We start from the raw sequence: 21,445 nt of genomic DNA, 5'->3' as shown, positions 1-21,445 counted from the left end.
TCAATAGCATGATGGAACTTAACCGGGCGTAGTGGCGTGCGCCTGTAATCCGGCTACTCGGAGGCTTGGGTTGGAGGATCGCTTGAGGACGGGAGCCCTGCACTGGGCAGCCCGGAATCATGGTGAAACCCAATCCTTATCCCTGTATCGTAAGAGGCGTCAGGAAGGGCATCCGGCGTAAAACCTGTGCCAAGTCAGTATGCGGATCATAACGGATGATCCGCTGTGGCGACCCCTAACGGGAGCAGCCGAAAGACGAACAACAATAGCATGATGGAACGTATTGTCTTGGAAGTTGATATTCAGCCTTTCCTTAAAGTTATGACCTTTCACCTCGGCCAGGTAAGTTTATCGAAGGCATTTTCAATGATGTTGGGACCATTAAGTACAAAACGAGTTGATCGTTAATGTTTTCATCTCGTACGACAAGACACCATACACCTGTGATGAGTAGTTCGTGGTTGTGAATAGTCAGAGGCCCTCTCCTCTACCCATGAATACTGTATTTCTCCCTTGACTCGCTGCCGGTTTTTGTAAGGTTTCTCTCATTCATTCCTTTCGTACGAGGAATCAGTTGAAGCTTTAGTATTTGGTTTGTGAAGGTCAGCGCCACTTTCAAGGCCCAAGCACATTTCCTTTCGTTCAGTAAAATGTCTGTTTGTTCAAAATTGCTTTGCTCTTGACTTTTTGTGTACTTGACAATGAGTGGTTTGTGCTTCTGGTACTATATTTTTGCCATGCACCACTTTGATGATGCCCTCGCTCGCCTTGTCAACTCTCTCCATTCTCATTCACAACCCATTTCTTCTCCATCCCCCCCCCACCACCCCTCTTCTTCACCTCACAAGCCAAGCGACATGGTGTAATTAGAAGCTAATTGGGTGTGCCTGGCAGGAAATATTCACGTAATGGCTTTTTGTGTCAAAAATGGACCCATAATTGTGGGCAGCCTTGCCTCGTCTCGGAATGTCCCACAGCTGTGGAGCCTTTGAAGCACTTCATTGTTTCTTGTGCTCTCTACAATGACTCTGGAAGTACCTCTTTTGATTGAGATTAAGTATATGACATGGATATTTCCTTTTTGAAGATTTGTTATCCAATTGCTTCTGTTTTTTTTTTTTCTATATCCTAGTCACCACCATCACAACATACAAGAAAGGACCACCACCAATTCCTCCACGTGCCAAGAAACCACTCATTGCCATCACCACTCAAAGTAGTACTGAATCTGCACAGGATGCATATCTCACAGCACCCGGTAGTGGTCAAGTCGCTCATTCAGGTCCTTCAAGGCGCGAGAGCGCAGCACTCAGCCGCCCGGCTGCCCGACCCCGAGTTGCTCCAGCCACCTCTGGTCGGGCTGAGAAAGGCCGAATCTTAGCTTCCGTGTCGGCAGCAAGAGCTAGAACAGTGGGTACAGGTTCAGGGGGGGCTCCCAAACCTGTGGTTCAGCCTTCGACACCACCGGTTGTGCCCCCACCCCGAATAGACTGGAGCCAATCTTCGGACAGTTTGGACAGTGCAAAGGCTCTGAGTGTAGCCATGGAGGCAGCTGCAGCGCAGACTCATGGACCAGCAGAACGTCGAAGGAGTTCTGCATCTGACAAGGCTCCACCCCCAACCAAAGCTCCAGCCCCAACCCCTGTTTCTGCTCCAGCAACAGTTCCTGCAACACCGATTCCAACACCGACGACTCCAGCACCAGAGGTCCAACCACCTGCACATCGGCTTTCCATCGGCATCCAGGTACAAAGACAAACTGCAGTCCCTTGGGCCTTTTGGAGCTGTAGCAATTAAGTTAAATACTTATTGTGGCATTTTAAACAATGACTGAATTGTTATTCGGGCTCATCAAATAGGAAGTTTTAATGGGTAGGTGGATGTGGTAAGGTAAAGTTGATCTCTACTACAAGGAAGCCTGGGGATAAATCCTCAGCCTGTGCAGGAAATAAGTGAGCATTGGTTTAAGAAGAGGTCTCAGGGAAACCACCACATGGTTATTCCTGACAGGTGGATGGGCCGGGAGCACCTTCAGAGCCAGACAAGGAGAAAGAGAAGAAGGTGCTGAGTCGCTTCCATTCGATAGGTATCCAAGTGGAGGAAAGACGGTGAGAAACTGGCAAACACCACCACCACTGTACTTGCACTCTATACGCACTGCACATGCACTGGACACCCACTGCCAATGTAACTGCACAATGGCTTCACAAATATTGTACAAAATAAATCAAGCGATCGTTTTAAAATTGGAGAAGGTTTGGTAGTGCAGTGTGGCGTATGCGGCGAGTGAAAGAGAAAGAGAGGATGTGATGGATGATTGTTACTCCACATACTGTGCGAGGTTAAAGCGGTGGATTTTGAATCTAAACCACTTCCAGATGGGATAGCCAAAGAGATTCGACCACACGCAAAAGTCTACCGTCGATTTTCCATTGCCATCCGATTTTGCAGCATATTCATCCACGCGGGACAGTAACGATGTGCAAATGATGTCATAAATTCGACACGTCTATCTGTCGGCTTTGCGTGAAAACACATTAAATCGTGAATTTGTTAGCCGATTATAGTCACGTTTTCAATCGACAGTCAGTCTGTTCCGTGTGTTTATGATTCATTGGCCGCAAAGGGGCCGGCGTTGTCAGATCAGTCCTGCTAGGCTTGAACCGCATTCGATATTGGGGCTTACGAGTTCATTCTCGATGCAATGGCCTGATCCGCTTGTTCCCTAGCAACGATTGTTCCATTTGGTTGTGACAGTAACTTGGATCTCAAACGATACTCGTTTGCCTTGGAGCATCAGTCGCTCTCTATGTGAATGTCACATACAAAATGTGAGATCCAAAAACGGTTAAAAGAGGCTTGATGGGCAAAGTGACCCTTATTTCTAGCAGAGGACAGCCATTAGCGTACACAGGGAATCCAGAATTGCCTTGAGTGTTTTTGGAAGGATGTGTTTGCGGTAAATACCATTCTGTGGAAAGGTTTACACGGGGGATCGCAAGATGCTGCAAGAGTGACAAATCGATGGTGAATAGTCGTCTCGCAAAATATCCTTTTTGAATGCAATAAAAACCGCAAGGATGTTAAAATAGTGAGATGTTTCAGGTTGACCCTGAAGCAAGTGAAGGATGCAGCCCGGGAGATATTTATGAGACAAATGGCCTTGCCTCGAGCTGCTGTACGTGATGCAGCTTCGATGGAAGGTAAGGTAAAATTATTGGACTTCAGAAAGGCAGATTCGAAAATATTTATCTTTAAAAATCCTTAATATCTTGTCCAATTACGAGCAGATTCATCTCGCTGTGTTAGCTCCGCATGCGCTGCGTTTGCCTTGCTGTGTTACTCATGATTGGTGCTGTCATAGGGGCACTTGTTTCCTGTTCCTGTGACCCCAGGTTAAACACCTCAAATGTATCTTGCTTGCACATCGTCTTTACTCTTCACAGTCTTTACTGTGCGTTGATGTCGATGACACTTGTAATAATCTTGGGGCTAACTCTTGAACGCACCGACAGGACTGTTTCGGCCTTCTCCTGGGAGGTTATGTCACTGTAGCATCAATGCATGAGGTTTTGTTTGTGTTGTGCAGTAGTTGGGAGGATTCAAACTCTAGAGTCAAGACACCACCGATAACAATTTCCTCCGGTAAGGCTCGGGTCTGACGTTTCGACTGAATGGGTTTCATCCAGCACTGTGCAGGTGTCGTGCACCTGGTGATAATATCCTCAGGGAGGTGGTGGGTGTCGGTGTGTGGGGAGGGGTAGTTAGAAACTGCATTAATAATGAACTGTGGTCCTTCCTTGACAGGCTTGGACGCTTTGGCCGTTCCAACAGCGTCTCGGCGAGTGTGCAAGCAGACCTGGATCATAATGGAGTTTATGGCGGCCTGGGTCTGGGGTCAGTGGTCGGCAGCAGATTCACAGAAGGGGCGGTGGTTCGGGGATATGGTCGCCCGCTGCGGCGGCGATCTTCAGAGACCGACGCAATGTCTCGGCACAGTCGTCGAGCTGAGATCCGGAGGCAAGACAACGTCCAAAGTGATGATTCACCCCCAGATTATGAACCTTGGCGACTACGGTACCCGGGAGCTTGGATGGGCCATCATCCAGCACTGTACGCTCCGATGCGACCCCCTGTACTCAGCAGCCACAGAGGGATGCCGGTGAGCCGACGTGTTCATTACAGGCATTTTGAGTGATGGTTCATCTTCACTTTGTGTTTAAATAACGGTATGACTGCGGTCTCGTACGGATATGGAAATTTTGGTCGAGCATGTGATTTGCAATGTCTGAATATATATTCTTGGTGGACCTTGTTGGAAAAATGTGACACTGATAACAACTTGATGAGGGAAGAGAAAAATTGCGTGGAAGAATGAAGTGGAAGCTTTTAAAGGGTTTGATTAAGTGGTTTGAGTGCAACAGGATCATTGAATGGAATAGAAAGAAGAGAACAGGTCTGCGTGTCTCACATTCTGGGTAAGTATTTGGGATCAGCATCTCAAGGACATGGGGATGGGCCAGGCATCTGTCTGGGGCATGGCCAGACGGAGGTCCCTGGAGGACTGGCGGAAAGTGGACGCAGCGTTGCGCTGCAAAGGCGCGTACTCCCATACCTGACCTGACCTATTTGGGATACTTGAAATGGATTGAATATTCCTATGAGGAGGAACCGTGTCTGCTCTGGAAAGGACAACGTGCTCCCGGTCCTGTCGATGGTGACTCCAGATCAGTGTGACCACTCCTTGGCTTTTTTCACAATATCTTGGCTATTCGTTGTTCACCTTGGCGTCTTGTTTTTCTATAGGTTTTCTTGGCGTATAGGTTTTCTATTATCATCGCTTTTTCCGAAACCTTGTGAATTATTGGCTTTTTTCATTGGCTCACCTTGGTATTTATGAAAATGAGGAGTGGTCACACTGCTCCAGATGATGATAAGGAGTGGTTTCTCATCAAGAAAGTCGACTGTATAAAATATCATGATTTTGAACTTCACGTTGGAACCGAAGACCATTTTGAAGATGTCATTAGTTGAGTACTTTGAAGCCCATTGAGTGGTTAATCAAAGCCAAAAGAGTTTCACTGCTCATCTGACCCTTAGGTTGAAGGTTCGACCATCGGATATGTTAAATGGCATGCCATGGACCATTGCTGGGTCGAATCCCCGTTAATTACTCGTCCGTGATTCCCTTCTCGTTTTCTGGAATTAAGTACGGTGCACCGGGCTTTGAAATGAGTAAATGAGCTTCTGTAATTATGATCATTCTTGTTTTCTGGGGTATCTACTCATGATTCTGGTTCGTTTACAAATAGACAAAATTACAGGTAAACGCCGAGCAGGTTATTCAACGAACCACTGTCAATAAATTGCGCTATCCCATGTGTCTGAGAAAAGTAGGGTCAAGGTTCGGATTCCCATTCACAATCCCATTAGAGTCCCGTTCAGCGAAGACCAGTCAATGATCTCAGACTTTTTTTTATGAACACTGCCATTATCACCAAACATGTAGTGACCTTGAAAGATTAGGCTACTTCAGTGCACTCAACTCGATTTGGCCCAGGATGTGGAATCGTCCGGCTTTATTCCTCAGGGGCTCTAATTATCACGAAAATGATCAATCGTTCCTTGTCCGAGCTGGCAGGAGAACTCAGAGGGCCGCATACTCACCTTTGACCCCTCTTGTCTGTGGTTGATTCCAGGCCTGACTTCAAACTGCCATCCTGGTGCTTCAGAGGCTGTTTGACTACAGTGTGCTACGTCAATGAGTACAATCCTTCGGAGGGGACATTAAGCCGGCTGATTAGTTAGCGAGCAATTGTTTGTTACAGATGGGTCCCATGGTACATTTTGAAAGGAGTCGGTCATTGTGTGCGGGTATCTAAGTTACTGTCCTCAACCCTGAGAATAACTATGGATTAAATGTAAGGGGACATTGAACAAGGTATGCTAACCGCCGTATGAAGCAAGGCGACGCTGACATCTTTTGCGTGAACCCCTCCTCTTTTGCTCCGACAAAAGGTTAACGCCCGAAACATCACCTTCTCCTTGATTCCCATGACAGTTGGCATCCCTCAATCAACGTCCTGTTGATTTTCATCCGTCGTTCTACCCGTCCGCCCATGCAGATCAACACAAGCTTTCACTAGCAAGACCAGTTCTTCATTCTCCATGAGAAAAACCATCGATCACATAGCAGCGAACGGAGATGGCAATTTTCACACCATCGAGAGGTCTTGCTCATGTAGACCATCCTCCGCGAACCCTGGCTTTGCATTCCAGAAAAGGCCTGAAGTTGCCGTAAAGGTACAAGTCCAACTACGCTGAGAATAATTTAATGAGCAAAGCATGGCAGTCGATGAGTGTTTATCACGATTCGGAGCACAAGTCGTGTCGAATGCTGTCGAGGCCGAATTGCAGCGCAAGACTATCTGTCAGACGTCGATGCAAACAGAATTCTCATTAGCACGTTACAATCTTACCCATCACGGCATCGTCACCTTGTGCCTTCGGCACGGCCAGTTTACCTTCACTGCCTTGTCATGTATTCGCAGCACCCGTAACACCTTTTTCGAGGGGTAAAAGTGCTCCCACTGATGCCTCGACTGAATTTGGTGAAGCACTAAATGTGTCGGCACCTTATCACATTAAGCTGGACAAACACCTCGGAAGTGCATTGGCGTGCATCGGGCTTTGGAATCCGCTTAGGCCATTTTGCCCTGCACGTTTTGAGAACTCCACGGCACACGGTGTGTGTGTGTGTGTGTGTGTGTGTGTGTGTGTGTGTGTGTGTGTGTGTGTGCGTGTGTGTGTGTGTGTGTGTGTGTGTGTGTGTGTGTGTGTGTGTGTGTGTGTGTGTGTGTGTGTGTGTGAACACCAGAGAGCATTCGTTAATTTTTCATCCTTATTACGTGCCCTTGGTCCAGGGTGATGTTGTCTTGTTGTGAATGATCATCACCAGGATGCCTTATTGTCCACACGTGTTGGGCTTGAATTGAGTGAAGAGGTCTATCGATTGTGTATTTGGACTATCCCATATGCATTGTGCTCAGATTTCATAGATACATACAAAGGTGTCCTTCGAAAAAAATGTAGGCCATTTTTGCCGGTACCCTGGATATGATGGTGAGTCAGAGATCAACAGACGTCTGAGTCGGGCCTGGGGAGTCATGGATTCACTGGATCATGGGGTGTGGCGCTGCCGGTACCTGTGCGGGAAGACGAAAGTCCGAGTCTTCGGGTGCTTGGTGCTTCCAGTCTTGCTCTATGGATGTGAGACTTGGACTCTGACCAGGAATCTCAGATAGAGACTTAATTCCTTTGGTACCAGGTCCTTCGGAGAATCCTTGGCTATCGCTGGTCAGACTTTGTGTCCAACGAGCGGTTGCTGAGAGAGACTCAAATGAGATTTGTTACCTGCATAGTCCGTGAGCATCAGCTGTGGCTGTATGGACATGCGGTTCGTTTTCCTGACGCTAATCCGGCTCACCAGATTCTCTCAGCGAGGGAGTCTCGTGAATGGAGGAGGCTAATGGGCCGACCACGTGCCTCGTGGTTGCAGCAGGTTGATCGGCATCTCAAGGAGATGGGGATGGGCCAGGCATCTGCCTGGGGGATGGTCAGACGGAGGCCCCTGGAGTACCGGCAGAAAGTGGACGCAGCGACGCGCTGCTCTGGTGCATGCCCCCATACCTGACCTAACCTGAACTGGATAATTTCCCTGCTTTCTAGTTGTATAATTAGCAGGACCAGCAGTGGGTGAGTGGTGCTGGATTGTGATTATTGCACAGGAATGATGATCCAAATGACCTGTACCTGTTTCTTTGTATTTGCAACGAAACATAAATACGGAATTCTCTTACTCTTAATGACTTTAATTTTTAATATATATCCATGGATTTACCAGGAACATCGACACAGGAGGAAGTCCATCACACCTTCCTTCCATCACCATCACATTAATTAAATGCATCAGTTTATCAACTTAATTTCACTGGCGTTGGGGGTGGGAGAAGGAAGAAGAGTGTGGGAGGTACAGGGATATCAACAGGGTGTTTTATTGCTTTATTTCTTTATTTATCTCAGGGGGTTTTGGGTTTTTTATGGATGAAGCAGATTGGAGGGTGAGAAATGAACATCCACCATGGGAAAGAAAGAACAGAGAAAGAAATGAAGAACATCCACATTCAACTTTTTCTCCTTTTTTTGTGTACATGATCGAAGCTAGTGGAAGAGTTCGAGCAGAATGGAAAGGGGGAAACACCAACCGCAGAGTAGAAGTGAGAATGAGATCAAGGGGACGTGGGGAGGGACACGTCGTGGTGAATAAGCTCCACACAAGCTGCATGAAACGGCAAAAAAGAGGAAGGGGATTGTGGGGTAGAAACAGAAAAGGAACAAACCAACCAACAACTAGCAAACTAAAAGAGGTGCGGGAGAGGGCGGCAGATCACAAAAACCTGGAACAAAGGGAATGCTTGGGAATGGGGTCGTTTGGGGTATAAGAGATTACGAGTATGGATGGGCGGTGAGCTGAGGTGGTGGTGAACCGCTGTCTTGAAACCCTGGAGGGAAGAATAGGACTGAACAGACTGGGGAAGTTGATTCCACAGGTGAGAGGAAAGAGAAACAAATGAGGAGAGGTGGGTAGTGAGTCTGGATTTTAGGAGTTTAAAAAGAAGAGGTTTATTAGCAGACCTTGCACAACTTGCAGAAACCCGAGAGGGCAAAGGGTGCAAGACAAAAAATAATCCGGTATAATACAGAAAGGCCACCAGCCTGTCTGCGATGTAAACGTAACGGGCCGAGACACTCAGCTTGCCCGCAGGAAATCCCAATGATGAGGGCCTTGCTTTCCATGGCATACTCAGTTGGCGGCTGGCCTTGGAGGCCATCTTGGAAATATGGTTTGCTCAAGAAATATCATGGCTGATGTTGGTGAGGCCTAAAGGCTTGAGTGACTTAACCTCATCAAGTGGAGCGTTTACCAGGCATTCCTTTTGGAGCGGCAGAGTGAGTGCGTGGGATTTGTCAGGGTTGAAAGACATTCCAAGTGTTGGACCAGGTCCTGATTCTATCAAGAGGGAAGAGGCTGCTGCCTGCCTGTCTGAAGGATGAGAGATTGTACCACAGAGGGTGGAGTCATCAGCAAAGAGGGGAAACAGATTTTTCCAGGCAATTCGAAAGATCTTTGGAGATGAGGACCAAGACCGGGCCCAAGACACTCCCTTGGGGCACTCCATGCTTGACAGGGAGAGGAGATGAGAGGATTCCGTTGTGAGATACACGCTGACTATGAGAGTGGAGGAGGAAAGTCGATGATCCATGAGGGGAGGTGCATTTAGATGCCATAAGCAGGGAGTTTGAAAGCGAGGTTGGATGCCAGACTGTATCAAATGCTTGAGATATGTCTAGAGAGATGTCCCTGATCTCATGTCTGACGTTGAGGGCTTGCATCCATTGTTGGGAGAGTAGAAGCAGCATGTCCAAGGTAGAGTGACCTGGTCTGAATCCTTGTCCATCCGAACTTATGATTTGAGATCAAGCTTTTGGCAAAAAGGAAGGATTTGATGTCAACTGCAATTATAGATTCCATGACCTTGCATATAATTATTAAACCCTCATATGGACATCACAATCATTCCATATTTATCCAATTACCCAGACTGTACCTCAGCTACGTACCATTCCTGTCGATATCCATGTACCCTTCCAACCCCAATGCTTCCAGGTACCCATCTAATTCCAGTTTGAACTTATCTACTGTTTCTGCTGCCACAACCATTTTATGGAGACCATTCCATTCATTAACTACTATTTGAGTGAAGGATCCCTACCTTACTATCGTCTTAACTCCCCTCTTCTTTACTCTCAAGCTCTGACCGCTGATCCTGTTCCTGTCCATTCAAATGGAATTTAACTCTTTCACTTATTTTGTCTATATCCTTCATTAACTTAAACATCCTATTGTAATCACCTACTTTGTAAAGTTTTATGACCTGTGTCCTGCAGTCGCTCCTCATAGCTTAGTCGAGCTCGGCCTGGAATCAATCTCATAGCCCAACGATGAACCCTCTTTATGGCGGCTATGTCCTTCCTGAGAGGTGTTGACCAAATCTTTTCTCTAAATTACTGTACAATGTTAAAACTACCTTCTTTGAATCCAACTATGAATACAACCTAAAACCCCATTAGCTTTACCTGGCACTGTGCTCTCTACAACCCCCTCCCCCCACTTTCCCCCTCTGTATCTCCTTACCAATCTAGATCCTTCTGTGCCCCACGGTCCAAGACCACCCCTTGCATTAACTACGGTATATCATCCTCCTCGTTATCTACTTTGGCTTTAAGATCCTCCATATTATTTAAACTCCAAGTGTTGGTACATAATATGTAGACTATAAAAGGTAAAAGAACTATCAATAAATACCTGTTTTTTTTTTGTTTTTTTTGGAACTTTCAGACATCGATGGATGTTATTCTACCAAAGATTTTACCAACTGTTCTGATGTTATCCTGGACGTTAATGATCTATTTTTCTTGCTTTCATAATGACCATTTACAAACAAGTAATCTCATGGCAACACCTCCAACCCACCATGTTTTGTTAATGTCACCCTTCTGCTTGGCTCAGATTCACGGGGACCTGCGTGGTTTGGGTGACCCCAGGGGAGTGGCAGAGGCTTGGGTAATGGCGCCTCCCGAGATGCCTCTGGTGCGTCCAGCTTCCGGACGCCGAGACGGCACGTGGTTCCTCAAGCTTCTGCAAGCCGAGAGAGAGCGCATGGAGGGCTGGTGTCGGCAGATGGAACAAGAGGGAGAAAATGGAGACCTCGTGGAGGAAAGTATGTCACAGAATTGCCGTGGAAAGTATACTCAAGTTTTGTCATCTGTTCCTGGAAGGACTCGTCGTTTCTACATTTACCTGAGATGGTTTTGTTGCGTTGTCTTTTCCACCTAGCCCTCGGTAAGATTCGGAGTGCGGTGGGTAGTGCCCGACTACTGATGTCTCAGAAGTTCCTCCAGTTCCAGAACCTGTGCCTCGAAAATCTGGTACTGATCTGCAGCCTGCAGACTGCATCACACACTGCATCACTCAGCCTGCATACAGCACCCACTTCCCGTCAGCTGACATTTTATTTTCTAAACTTTGGCACGTCTATAATGTGCAAGATGTTACACCAGCACAGTGAGTATTGTGAGAACCATGTCAAATATAGCACTTGGCTCTTTTCCCAGAGCCCAACAGCTGAGCCTCATCCAACGGGACAAGACCTGGCAGGGTTCTGGGACCTCTTGCAGCTTGCCATAGAGGACGTGAGCCTGAAATTTGCTGAACTGCAGCAGTTGCAGCAGATTGGCTGGAGGGAATCGGACCTTAGCTTTCCCACGGTGCGGTAGGGTAGAGAATGGTAGTCTTGCTGGTCGTGATACGCGTATCCCGATTGTGCAGAATTCCAGATTGTGAAGTTGTAAATTTCTTACCATCATTGATTTTAGGAGCTTGTTGAGCTAAATGGCTTGTGTGATTGTTGTGCTGGCCACAAACAGATGTAATGTGTCTTCCATAATGATTGTTACTTGCTGTTTACGTACAAAAGGAATTGGTTAGGCATTTGCTATCCTTGTTAGGCTGTGCAGTTCATCGCATGCATTCCCTCTAATGCTACCTGCAGTAAATTTCCCTTATAGTGCAGCAGATAATGAACAGATTTGCAACTGCTCAGTTGCTGATGAAGTCAGTCTCAGAGGGATCTCAAACTCTAATCATACCCACTCTGCCCTCCAGCCTGAAGAACCACTCTTGCCGCCGCCCTTACCCCGCAAGCCATCAAGAGGTCGAGGCCCGGGTCTGCAACGCCAGCGCTCGGCCGAGGCTGCGGATCGACAGCGGGTGGAGGCACGGAAGCGCCTCCTCGCTGCCAAGAGGGCCGCGTCGATGCGACAAAACTCGGCCACGGAGAGCGCCGACAGCATCGAGATATACATTCCCGAGGCACAGACCCGGCTATAATGGCAAGAGCGGTTTTCATTCCGTTGAGTCCTACCAGAACTTTACTTCAAACGCTACCAAATCATCCCAATCACTCACTCCATCATGCGACCTTTAACGAGTTTGCCTTTACCGCTGGAATAGTGACATCCCTCCATCAGCAATGTGACATTACGTGCAACACGACACGTTTACTGCATGAACCACGACCATGAATTTCCAAAACACATGCCCAACCACAGGTAAATAGTACTCGCACCGCTAATCTTGCTGCTGATGGCACAATGACCCACCAGCGGCAGCACAATTACGCCATTTCGGTCGGAACGCCAGAACCGATACCCAGACTGATAGCAACATCGCACCTGCTCCATGAAACGCCACCCTCACGATTAGCACCGTCATGCTCATTGCAAGCAGTATTGACCCCACCACGGGAAACATTGCTCGAGTCGAGTCGTTGGGGAATCACTTCCACTGTTAACACTACCAACCACCGTTAGGAGCACTCCTACCGGAAATACATACTTTACCCTGTAAAGTCCAATGATGGGTCCCACGAAAGGTGCTGATTAAATACTTATTATAATTGTGTATTCTTATTATAAATAATATTACGTACCCATCGCCTCGCACTGCAACGGAAAGCTGCACATCTCACCATTTACACTGAGCAAGTTTTAATGGGAATACAAAATGTTTATCCCTTCCAGCCGTGCTGCTCGATCCCTGTGTGGTTCCTATCCCTGTCTTGCTCTTCTTATTTCATTTCTCGGCCTTTCTCTTCCTGCTGCAGCCCTCGTGTTTTATCCTAAGCCTTCTTTTTTGACGTGCCCTTCTGTTTTTTGCTGACACGCGCCTGATTTCATTTATTTATTTATGTTGTCAGTTCCTCCTTTTATTTATTTATTTATTTTTAGCATTCCCAAGGAGCCCCTGCCCTACATTTTCGAACAAACCTCCATTCGTGCTTGATGAGTCCATATTTGTTTTTCGACCTGTCCTCATATCTTCAACAAGCCTGATAATTTGTGTCAATTTTCTCCATGGTTACAGTTTTTTTTTTACACCAAATCCCTTCAGATTTTGTTCCAGTTTTCCATCTTTCCATCTTGTTTCTCGGCTAACTCAAGTTTTGTTCCACGAGTTCTCTTTCTTCTGTCGCGTGCCGTTTCTCTTCCACACATCCCCGATTGTTGTTGCGCACCATGCGTATTATGCTCTCTGATGTTAACTTTTACCGTATACTTCCACCTTTTCCTTCAAGCTGCCACCATTTAGCGATAAGGCATTCCACTTGATTACCATGCATTTCAACTCAACCCCTCCCATTCCCCACCCAATCACCCATCCCACTTTGTCCTCCATCCGCCCATTTTGTTTCTGTTCTTTCGTTCACTGACTCACTTTAATTCCTGTTGCGTCGTCCATCATGACCTCACCTTGCTCCTCTTCCTGCCTTTTGTGATCGTACAACCGGAGCTGTAAGATTTATTTACCTTGCCCATCTCACTTGTCAGAGCTATCTCATTGTGGGTATTATGCCATATAGTACTCATTATTTTCATGATGCTCGATCAACATGCACGTATCTCTCAAAAACGATTCTTAGTTTGGAGTAAAGTCCTGTTCAAGCTTAAACAATTCCCTAAAATCTCTGTCTTCAACCTGTGTCTTTGATTCAACCATTGACATGATTCTTTTGCCATTTTGTCATTTTCCCCTTGTGGATTGTTTTTGTTTTTTGGAAGGTGGTTTTTTGTACGTCTTTGACACCTCTAATCTAATCCGACATTTCAGATCGTGAATATTGTTCGGGTTTTAATATTTTAACCCTAACATTTCTCTTTCTCTCTCTTTTCCCTTTATTTCCCATTTCTTTATCATCTATGTTAAATTACCCTCCACTAAATGTAATATTCCGTGGCATATATCCATGAATTCTGTATTAGGGTCATCCAATTCTTACATCAAGCATTTTGTTTTGCAGGAAAGGGTTTAAGCTTTAAACAGCCATCCAAGAGTGAATGTTGACTACAGCACTGCCCTTTGGGGTCAAAGTGTGTTATACCAGCATACCCTCATCTTTCTCTTTCACATGTTTTTGTCTCATCAACCCTCCCTTGACTGCATTCTACCATTTACATGTTATAGTCACAGAATGGCTGCTTCTCCACCCCATTCTTAGCCCTCCCCCACCACCTTCTTACCCATCTCCAATAATGGTCATATGTTTGCCTCCAATCTCCTTTCATTTTCTTTGCCCCATCTTCAGTGACCATATCCTACGTTTATTTTTTCCCCCCACTTTACCCTCTTCCATTCCCTTCTGCTGAACCCCTTAATTTTGCAATAGTTGCTTTCACCTTGCTTTTTGTATATGTACACACACACACACACACACACACACACACACACACACACACACACACACACACACACACACACGCAAGCACACACACACAATGAAAGTGTAACAGTGTTTTTCCACCTCGGTGGAGCATATCCTCCCTGATTAAGAATTTTTTTTTATTTTAATGATCGTTCTCTCAATCTGCTGCTATGTTTACGTTTTAGATACATCTCATATTCTTGGTATGTTTAGTACCTGCTGTTACATTATGGTCCAATTAACTCTTTTGTTACAATGCATGAAGCTTTGTTTGTTTACATGTTATTTGGACATTACAGTAACATGAGGTAGACAAATAATTCCTATCAGTTGGAGTAAATGTGGCAATCCTCACGGATAGTGAGGATGGTGTCCATTTGGTAGAACCAACAAAAAGACAGCACCAAAGGTGTGAAATCGATGAATGCATCCTGGAAGTGTACACTCGATGCTGGTGCCACCAGGGTGTGCGACGCGCATTGCCAAGGTGTGTTTTATTTGCTTTCTTTCCTTTCTGGTTGCCATGACTCGATTTATTTGTTTTCAACCGATACCTGTGCCAAATTGTATTTTGTTTTTTATTTGCATCGGTCACGACGGGAGCTCAACCTTCACACCGACCCACGTCACTTATGTGCCAAATTTCCATATGTCCAGTTCCGCTCGCTTATCCCGGCTTGTAGAACGACCAGCGTCACCAGCCTTCGTGTAAAGTCCCTTAAGTCCTGACTTTGGTCTTTAAGGATCCTGTTGGTAGGAGCCTTTTCCTCCATCTTTCGTGTGTTTTTTTTTTAAAGATTTCCACCCTCATTTTACACGTTTCCCACATTTTTATTTTTATTTTTGTTCCGTCTTTCGACTTTTATGTTTTCTTGGACATTGCCATCTCAATACATGTGTTCATATGAGAGTGCAATATTGCTTGGGCTGTAGGAAATCCTGGCAGCCCAGAACCCATAGCTGTGGGAATACTAACTCATGCTCCATCCACATGCAGTCGAACTTCGATTATCAGTCACAGGTCATTTTGCATAGCAAGTCTGAACATCATGGTTAGCCCTGCTTTATATGAAATCCCTGAAAACAGATCAAGACAATCATATTGTAATCCAAATGAAGTAATAAAATGTATTAAAAAAAAAAACCTAAATACTAATAAATGAAGGGACAGATAATCGAGGTTCTGCTGTATTATCCCTACAGTTCTATATTTATTATATTCGCATGTCATCCAAGCTTTCCTTTCCAATGCTTATTTTAAAGGGGCTATATACGTGATATATTATATAATACAAATCTGACCCGTTGGAGTGGGAAATGAGAAGTAACCTATATTAGATTGTCCTTGTGGAAAGTTATTTATTCTGCTCAAAGTGAGAAAAAGAACAAAAATAGTTTTCTGAAGTAACGTTTCATTTATTTTCTTGCACATAATGTGTAATTTCAAGTTTTTATATATTCTTATCATAAATTATTACAGAACGCGCGGAGTCGGCACGTTCCATTCTGCTGCAGGAATTACCGCGCTCCGTCCTGATTATCTATATTTTTTCACCATCAAAATGCTCCCCTAAACTGATGGAAGTGGTGGTTATAAAAGCCATTTGCCTTGTTCTACTCCAGCTAAATGGCTCACCAGGGTTCTCGGTTTGGTTTCGTTGGATTCGAACCCAGAACCCTCGGATTGACACGGAGTCCCATACACTGGGTAAACTCGGCACTGACCCATTAAGAGAGTGTCCATGCCTGCCATGGTGGCTGGGCATACAGGCCGTACAGTCGGTTTGGTTTATGTTGGTGCAATCTGCCACCATGACACAGACATACCTGTCTTTGTACACCTTTGTATTAATAAAGGACAGGTGAGCCGCTCTTTATCAGGCAGCCTCTGGCTGAGTTTTTTGTTCTTTTTCGGTAAGTGGATAATTTCTCAACATGTCATGAAGACTTGACAATCATTAAAATATTGGAGTTTGAGTGAACAACTCAAGTTCACTACACAGAAGAGGAATTGGCTCTGGAGACTATCAAACATGTGCGCTCTGTTGTAATTTATGTTGCGAGGTAAAAGCATTTTGAAACCAGAGCTATGGAAGGTATTATTTCTCGCTTCAGGAAAAAAAAGGGTTGCTTTTAGCCTCGAGTACTCATACAAAGATTGTTACGAGACAGTCAAACATAATAATTGTTTTTTCACTTCAAATACTCATTCAAAGGAGATTGTTTCTGGACTTTGTTAAAAAACATTTTAAAAAAATGTTTTTAGCTTCAAGTACTTGAACAAAAAAGATTGGTACTATACTTGGTAAAAGGGGTTGTTTTAAACTTCAAAAAACTCAAAAGAGATTGTTACTAGACTTGATTAAAAAAAGAAATTGTTTTTAGCTTTCAGTATTTGTCTATAAAAAATATTGTTATGAGACTCAAATATAATAAAATTGTTTTTAGCTTCAAATAATTATACAAAGAAGATCATTATGAGACTTAGTAAAAGGAATGTTTTTTCTTTCAAAAACTCATTCAAAGGAGATTGTTGCTAGACTTGGTAAAAGGGATTGTTTTTAACTTTAAAAATTAAAAATAAGAAAATTAATAGACTTGGTTAAAAAAAGAATTGTTTTTAGCTTTAGATACTTATACAAAAGAGATTGTTACAAGACTCAGATAAAAATGGATTGTTGTTTTTTAGCTTTAGGTACTCGTATAAAGGAAATTGTTACGTTCGAATAGGTGAAAATGGGAATGTTTGCAGTAATAATTTTCCTTGGGAAATAAATTAGAAATCTCTTGGGAATATTTCACCTCAAAGTACAAGAGAGGACAAGCCTCAGTTTCTGCGATTGAACCTTTACGGAAAACCACAAGATTTGATGAAACTAGAACAATTCTTCCCTTCAAAAACTCTGTATATAAATACATTACTCTCACTTCATGTTATTATCAGGTACCATCACATACTGTCCAATTAGTGTCTGTTCAGGGTGAGGTTCAAACAATGACGATAGCTTTAAGTACAAAGCATAACAAAGCAACACCCAATGGGATTCAAAATATTTATTTTTTACAAAAAGAAACATTAAATGCTCCCTTGAACACAAAGGTTTGTTTGCAGAAGCAGGTTTGCCTTCCAATAATTTAATGGTCAATTTTTAATATGGCGAGAGTTGAAAGAGATGCAATGAAAGAAATTAAAAATGACTTCCTTGCCACAAGCCAACGGAATTGTGATCTGGGGTATAAACCACAGATATTTACGAACAAACTGCATCATTAAAACATTTGTGAAATGATAGCCAGCAGACTTGAATTATAGCCTACATTGCACAGTGGAAGAGACCCTTAGTGGCTGCAGGGAAGTGTTATTGATGGGACTTAAAAGTGGGGTTTACAATTTAAAGGTATGCAAAGAGTCTGGATTTGGAGAGATGGTCAGGGTATTAGGAGGGATTTTTGTGGAAGTTGCTATGGACAGAGATGTTGGGAGAACATAGAATGAATCAAAAAGGCCTCAAAGAAGTCTGCAATGGCAGAAGGATGCAGCAGCCTTACTACCATGCGAAGCAGAAATGGTGTCGATTACCTTGATGTTACCTTATGTCGAGGTATCTGCCTTTATCCACAATGAGGAGGCCTTTTCTCCATGGCACTGCAAACGATGGACCTTCAGTCTTGGGAATATTTATGGAAACAAGTGATGCACGTAAAGGAGTTGCAAACAATGAGTAATTGCATTTAGATGGGCAATATGTTATTGGAACGATAGATGAGCACGGGAATACAAGGAAAAGCGATGAGACCTCACAATGCACTCGTATTTTGTTTATAATGCCTTTGCTTCACACAGAGCATTACACTTCGTTGTCATGTCTCCATTAAGTTTATCAATATATGAATGTGGAAAGTTGTTACAAATGTCTTGTATTAATCCCCACGATTCACCCAAGTTTCTCGGTTCTGTTTGACCTCAGTTTCTATACATGACCTCACTGATGTTCATAAATGGACTTTGTGCAGGCCAAACCATGGCTGTGTCTTTCTTTGCCCTCTTTTTTTTTCATGGTCTAAGCTCATGGAAGAACTAGGATACAGAACAGATTAGGACACAACATAACAAAGGGAACAGCAGGAGAAAGGATAAACGGCATTAGCAGGACGTAGGGAGAAGGTAGACGGACAAGCAATGGATGTCGGTAACTATGAGGGTTAGGGGAGAACTCAAGGGATGGACAATATGGATACATAAGCAAAATTTTGGCAGTGGTTTTAATGGGTGTAGAAATGATCATTGCTTTGGATGGGGGATGACCTGAGATGGTGGTGAACAGTTGTCTTGAAGATTGAGCAGGAAGAATGAGATTGAAGAGTGTGGAAGGCAGTTCCACATGTGAGAAAAGAGAGGAATATATCAGTGGAGGTGAGCAGTGGTTCTGGATTTAGGCAGTTTCACTCGGAGGGGTTGCAGGTGAACTGCATGCATCTTGCAGATATTTGTGGGAGGACAGAAGGTGCAAGACCAGAAATGAGGCAAAAGAAGACAGAGACCACTGACCTGTCAGCAATGGCAAAGTGATATGCCCATTGACTCAGCTTCATTGTGAGAGATCCTTTCCATCAAGGTATAATTTTACCACATTTCCTGTATGCTGACATCTTTATCTTGCTGGAAGGAGATGTCCCTCCTGATGAGTCACATTCTTGAGGGAATGGCATAATGCATCAGAAATCTGCCCTATTTGTCGGCAGTCGGGGTAGCATCAATTTTGTGTCGATCAACAACATAGTTGTTTGAGATGTCACTTCAGATTAGTACTGATATTCCACCATGCTTCACTGTAGATGTTGAACATTACAATTCCGTTATATTCCCTGCTGTCCAACAAAATATTGATTGCTTCCAAAAATCTGGATTCATCTGTTAAGAACACACATCTCTAACTTTGCATTTTGGCCAACTTTGATACATGATCTGATTTAGTTTAGGTATTTGAACACTGACCTTTGTGGACAGGACATTTTCTTGGATAATCACAACATACATGTCAAGGTCTCAGAAAAGTGGACCAGGTGATATTTCATGCTGGAAAGCGTAAGCAGCGATTGGTCCAAGGATACATTCAAGACCAAACGGGAGATGATAAACCATTTTCATGTTTTTGAATGTTGAAATTCATTTTGACTTTGTCTCGATAGCATTCGATGAACAAGCTTTGTACAGGGTCAAACAGTACATGTAAACGGGTTGAGGCCCCCGAGCTTGTTCTGGATAAGTCTTAAAAGATGAAAGTTTGTTGGCAAGCAGTGAGAGCTTTGGAAAAAGGTGAGAATAGATGATAAAAAAAATCGACTTCCATTGCAGTAACAAAGTTAAACTATCCTTATGCCTTTCTCTTGACGGTTTTTGGTTATGGAGTGATCGCAGGCCATGGATGGGTTAAATGAAACAAATGGCCGAGAAATAAACTCAATAAGAGCAAACAAGGTGTTTCAGTTATTTCTATTCTTGTAGTTTTCATCATCATTAATGTACAAGACACTTTACCCAGTGTCAGTGCTCCCAAAGGAGACTGGGGAAGGATTAGGCTATGTTGGGTGGTTTACCATTGCCTTCGCAACAGTCAGTCAGGGCAGGAATTTGTACTTTGTCCAGGGTATACTGGTGATAACATACCTACTTCTTGTGAAACACAATGAGGGATCTTAACATCCACCAAATAATGCCAACAGATGGGACACCCCATTTAGTGTCCGTCCTAGGGACAACACACACATTGACGCTTCGCACACTGCCTGCGGAACACCAGGATGGTAGTTCCCAGCTGGATCTGGATTCCAACTCAGGAGAGACAGATCAAGGACAGATGTACTCACCTGTAGGCTATCTTACCATTGCACTGCCAAGCTGCCAGACTTGCACTGCGTATTGAAATTCCCTGTTCATCATTTGCATTCTGAGCACCTTGTCCACATGGAGTTTAAATCAATAGGTTAGAATGTTGAAGTTTGTGATGAATGCTGTTCCGGCGATGACCCAATTCGATGACTAAATATGAGTTATGCAAGTGAATGATGAAAACCAAACGGTCTTCTTCTTCATTCGTATGTAGAACAAGGCTGCAGGGCAGCATCATTCACTGAGGGTGTGGGTGGGCCGCTGATGCAATGCCTTCTTGATAGGCTGCTTATGGCAGGAATTTGTTTCATGGTGCTGGCGAGACCTCAGCTACTCTTCACGGCGGCCACCATGGGATCTTTAACATCCACCAACTAATGCTGCCAGACAGAACCCCCGTTTAATGTCTATCCAAGAGAAGGCACACATCGGGATGAATCACCCTGCCTGTGAAACACTGTGATGACTGTTATCAGGATATAACTGGGTCACGATTCGAACCTAGGCTACACAGCTTAGAGACGAGTGTGCATCCATCTAGGGTCTTGGCCATCCTGTCAGTCCAACCTAACCATGAAAATATGTAGCCTGGTGTTGGCTTAACTGTTAAGGTGGCTGACTTAGGATCATATAGGCCCAGGTTAAAATGCGACAGTTAGAACTATAGTATATTAGTGTTGTACTCTTATATCCTTCAGAAGCCTGCAGAAAATTACTGCAGGAAAGGACTTATTTTTGCCTTGGGGGGGGGGGGTCTTGAGCGTCAAAGCGTCTTGAGTTCAAGCCCCTGTTGGGCTGTTGAATGAACACCAGGTTGGTTTACTCAGCCTGAAATCCTTCAGAGGTCGGCAAAATAAATACTGGCTAACTGGTAACAAGGGCATTGCATCAGCAGCATGGCCATGCCCCCAGAAAGTGATGCAACCAAGCAGCCATCGGCTGCACACAAATAAATTGTGAAAATGTGATATATATATATATATATATATATATATATATATATATATATATATATATATATATATATATATATAATATCATTTAACCACTCGTCCCAACTCTATCTTCCTCATATGTAGTGATTTCAATTGTCACCATGCAAATTGGTTGGGTGTTGCTACCCCTCTCATTCAGCACCCATGGCATTTCAGCAAAGGACTTCATTAATCTGTGA

At 44.2% G+C, this 21,445-nt stretch overlaps 1 protein-coding gene across 5 annotated transcripts in view; it reads left to right on the top strand.

The window, feature by feature from the left end:
* Positions 1 to 18,406, top strand: part of LOC147016478 (disks large-associated protein 1-like) — a 161,867-nt gene extending 143,461 nt beyond the window's left edge. For all 5 annotated transcript variants that reach the window (XM_085845168.1, XM_085845166.1, XM_085845169.1 and 2 more), the window contains 7 exons: positions 1,133 to 1,746; positions 2,011 to 2,108; positions 3,808 to 4,162; positions 10,631 to 10,841; positions 10,958 to 11,049; positions 11,236 to 11,388; positions 11,786 to 18,406. In XM_085845168.1, coding sequence (XP_085701294.1) covers positions 1,133 to 1,746; positions 2,011 to 2,108; positions 3,808 to 4,162; positions 10,631 to 10,841; positions 10,958 to 11,049; positions 11,236 to 11,388; positions 11,786 to 12,010 — 1,748 coding nt within the window. In that variant the 3' untranslated portion in view covers positions 12,011 to 18,406. The remainder of the gene's footprint in view (positions 1 to 1,132; positions 1,747 to 2,010; positions 2,109 to 3,807; positions 4,163 to 10,630; positions 10,842 to 10,957; positions 11,050 to 11,235; positions 11,389 to 11,785) is intronic.
* Positions 18,407 to 21,445: the final 3,039 nt, after the last annotated feature.

This window comes from Eptatretus burgeri, chromosome 11 (genome assembly GCF_056783735.1).
Source record: "Eptatretus burgeri isolate ZD-2024b chromosome 11, Ebu_testis_v1, whole genome shotgun sequence".
NCBI classification, from domain to species: Eukaryota; Metazoa; Chordata; class Myxini; order Myxiniformes; family Myxinidae; genus Eptatretus; species Eptatretus burgeri.
The sequence above is the reverse complement of the archived record's forward strand: the minus strand, read 5'-3'. Positions and strand labels throughout refer to the sequence as shown.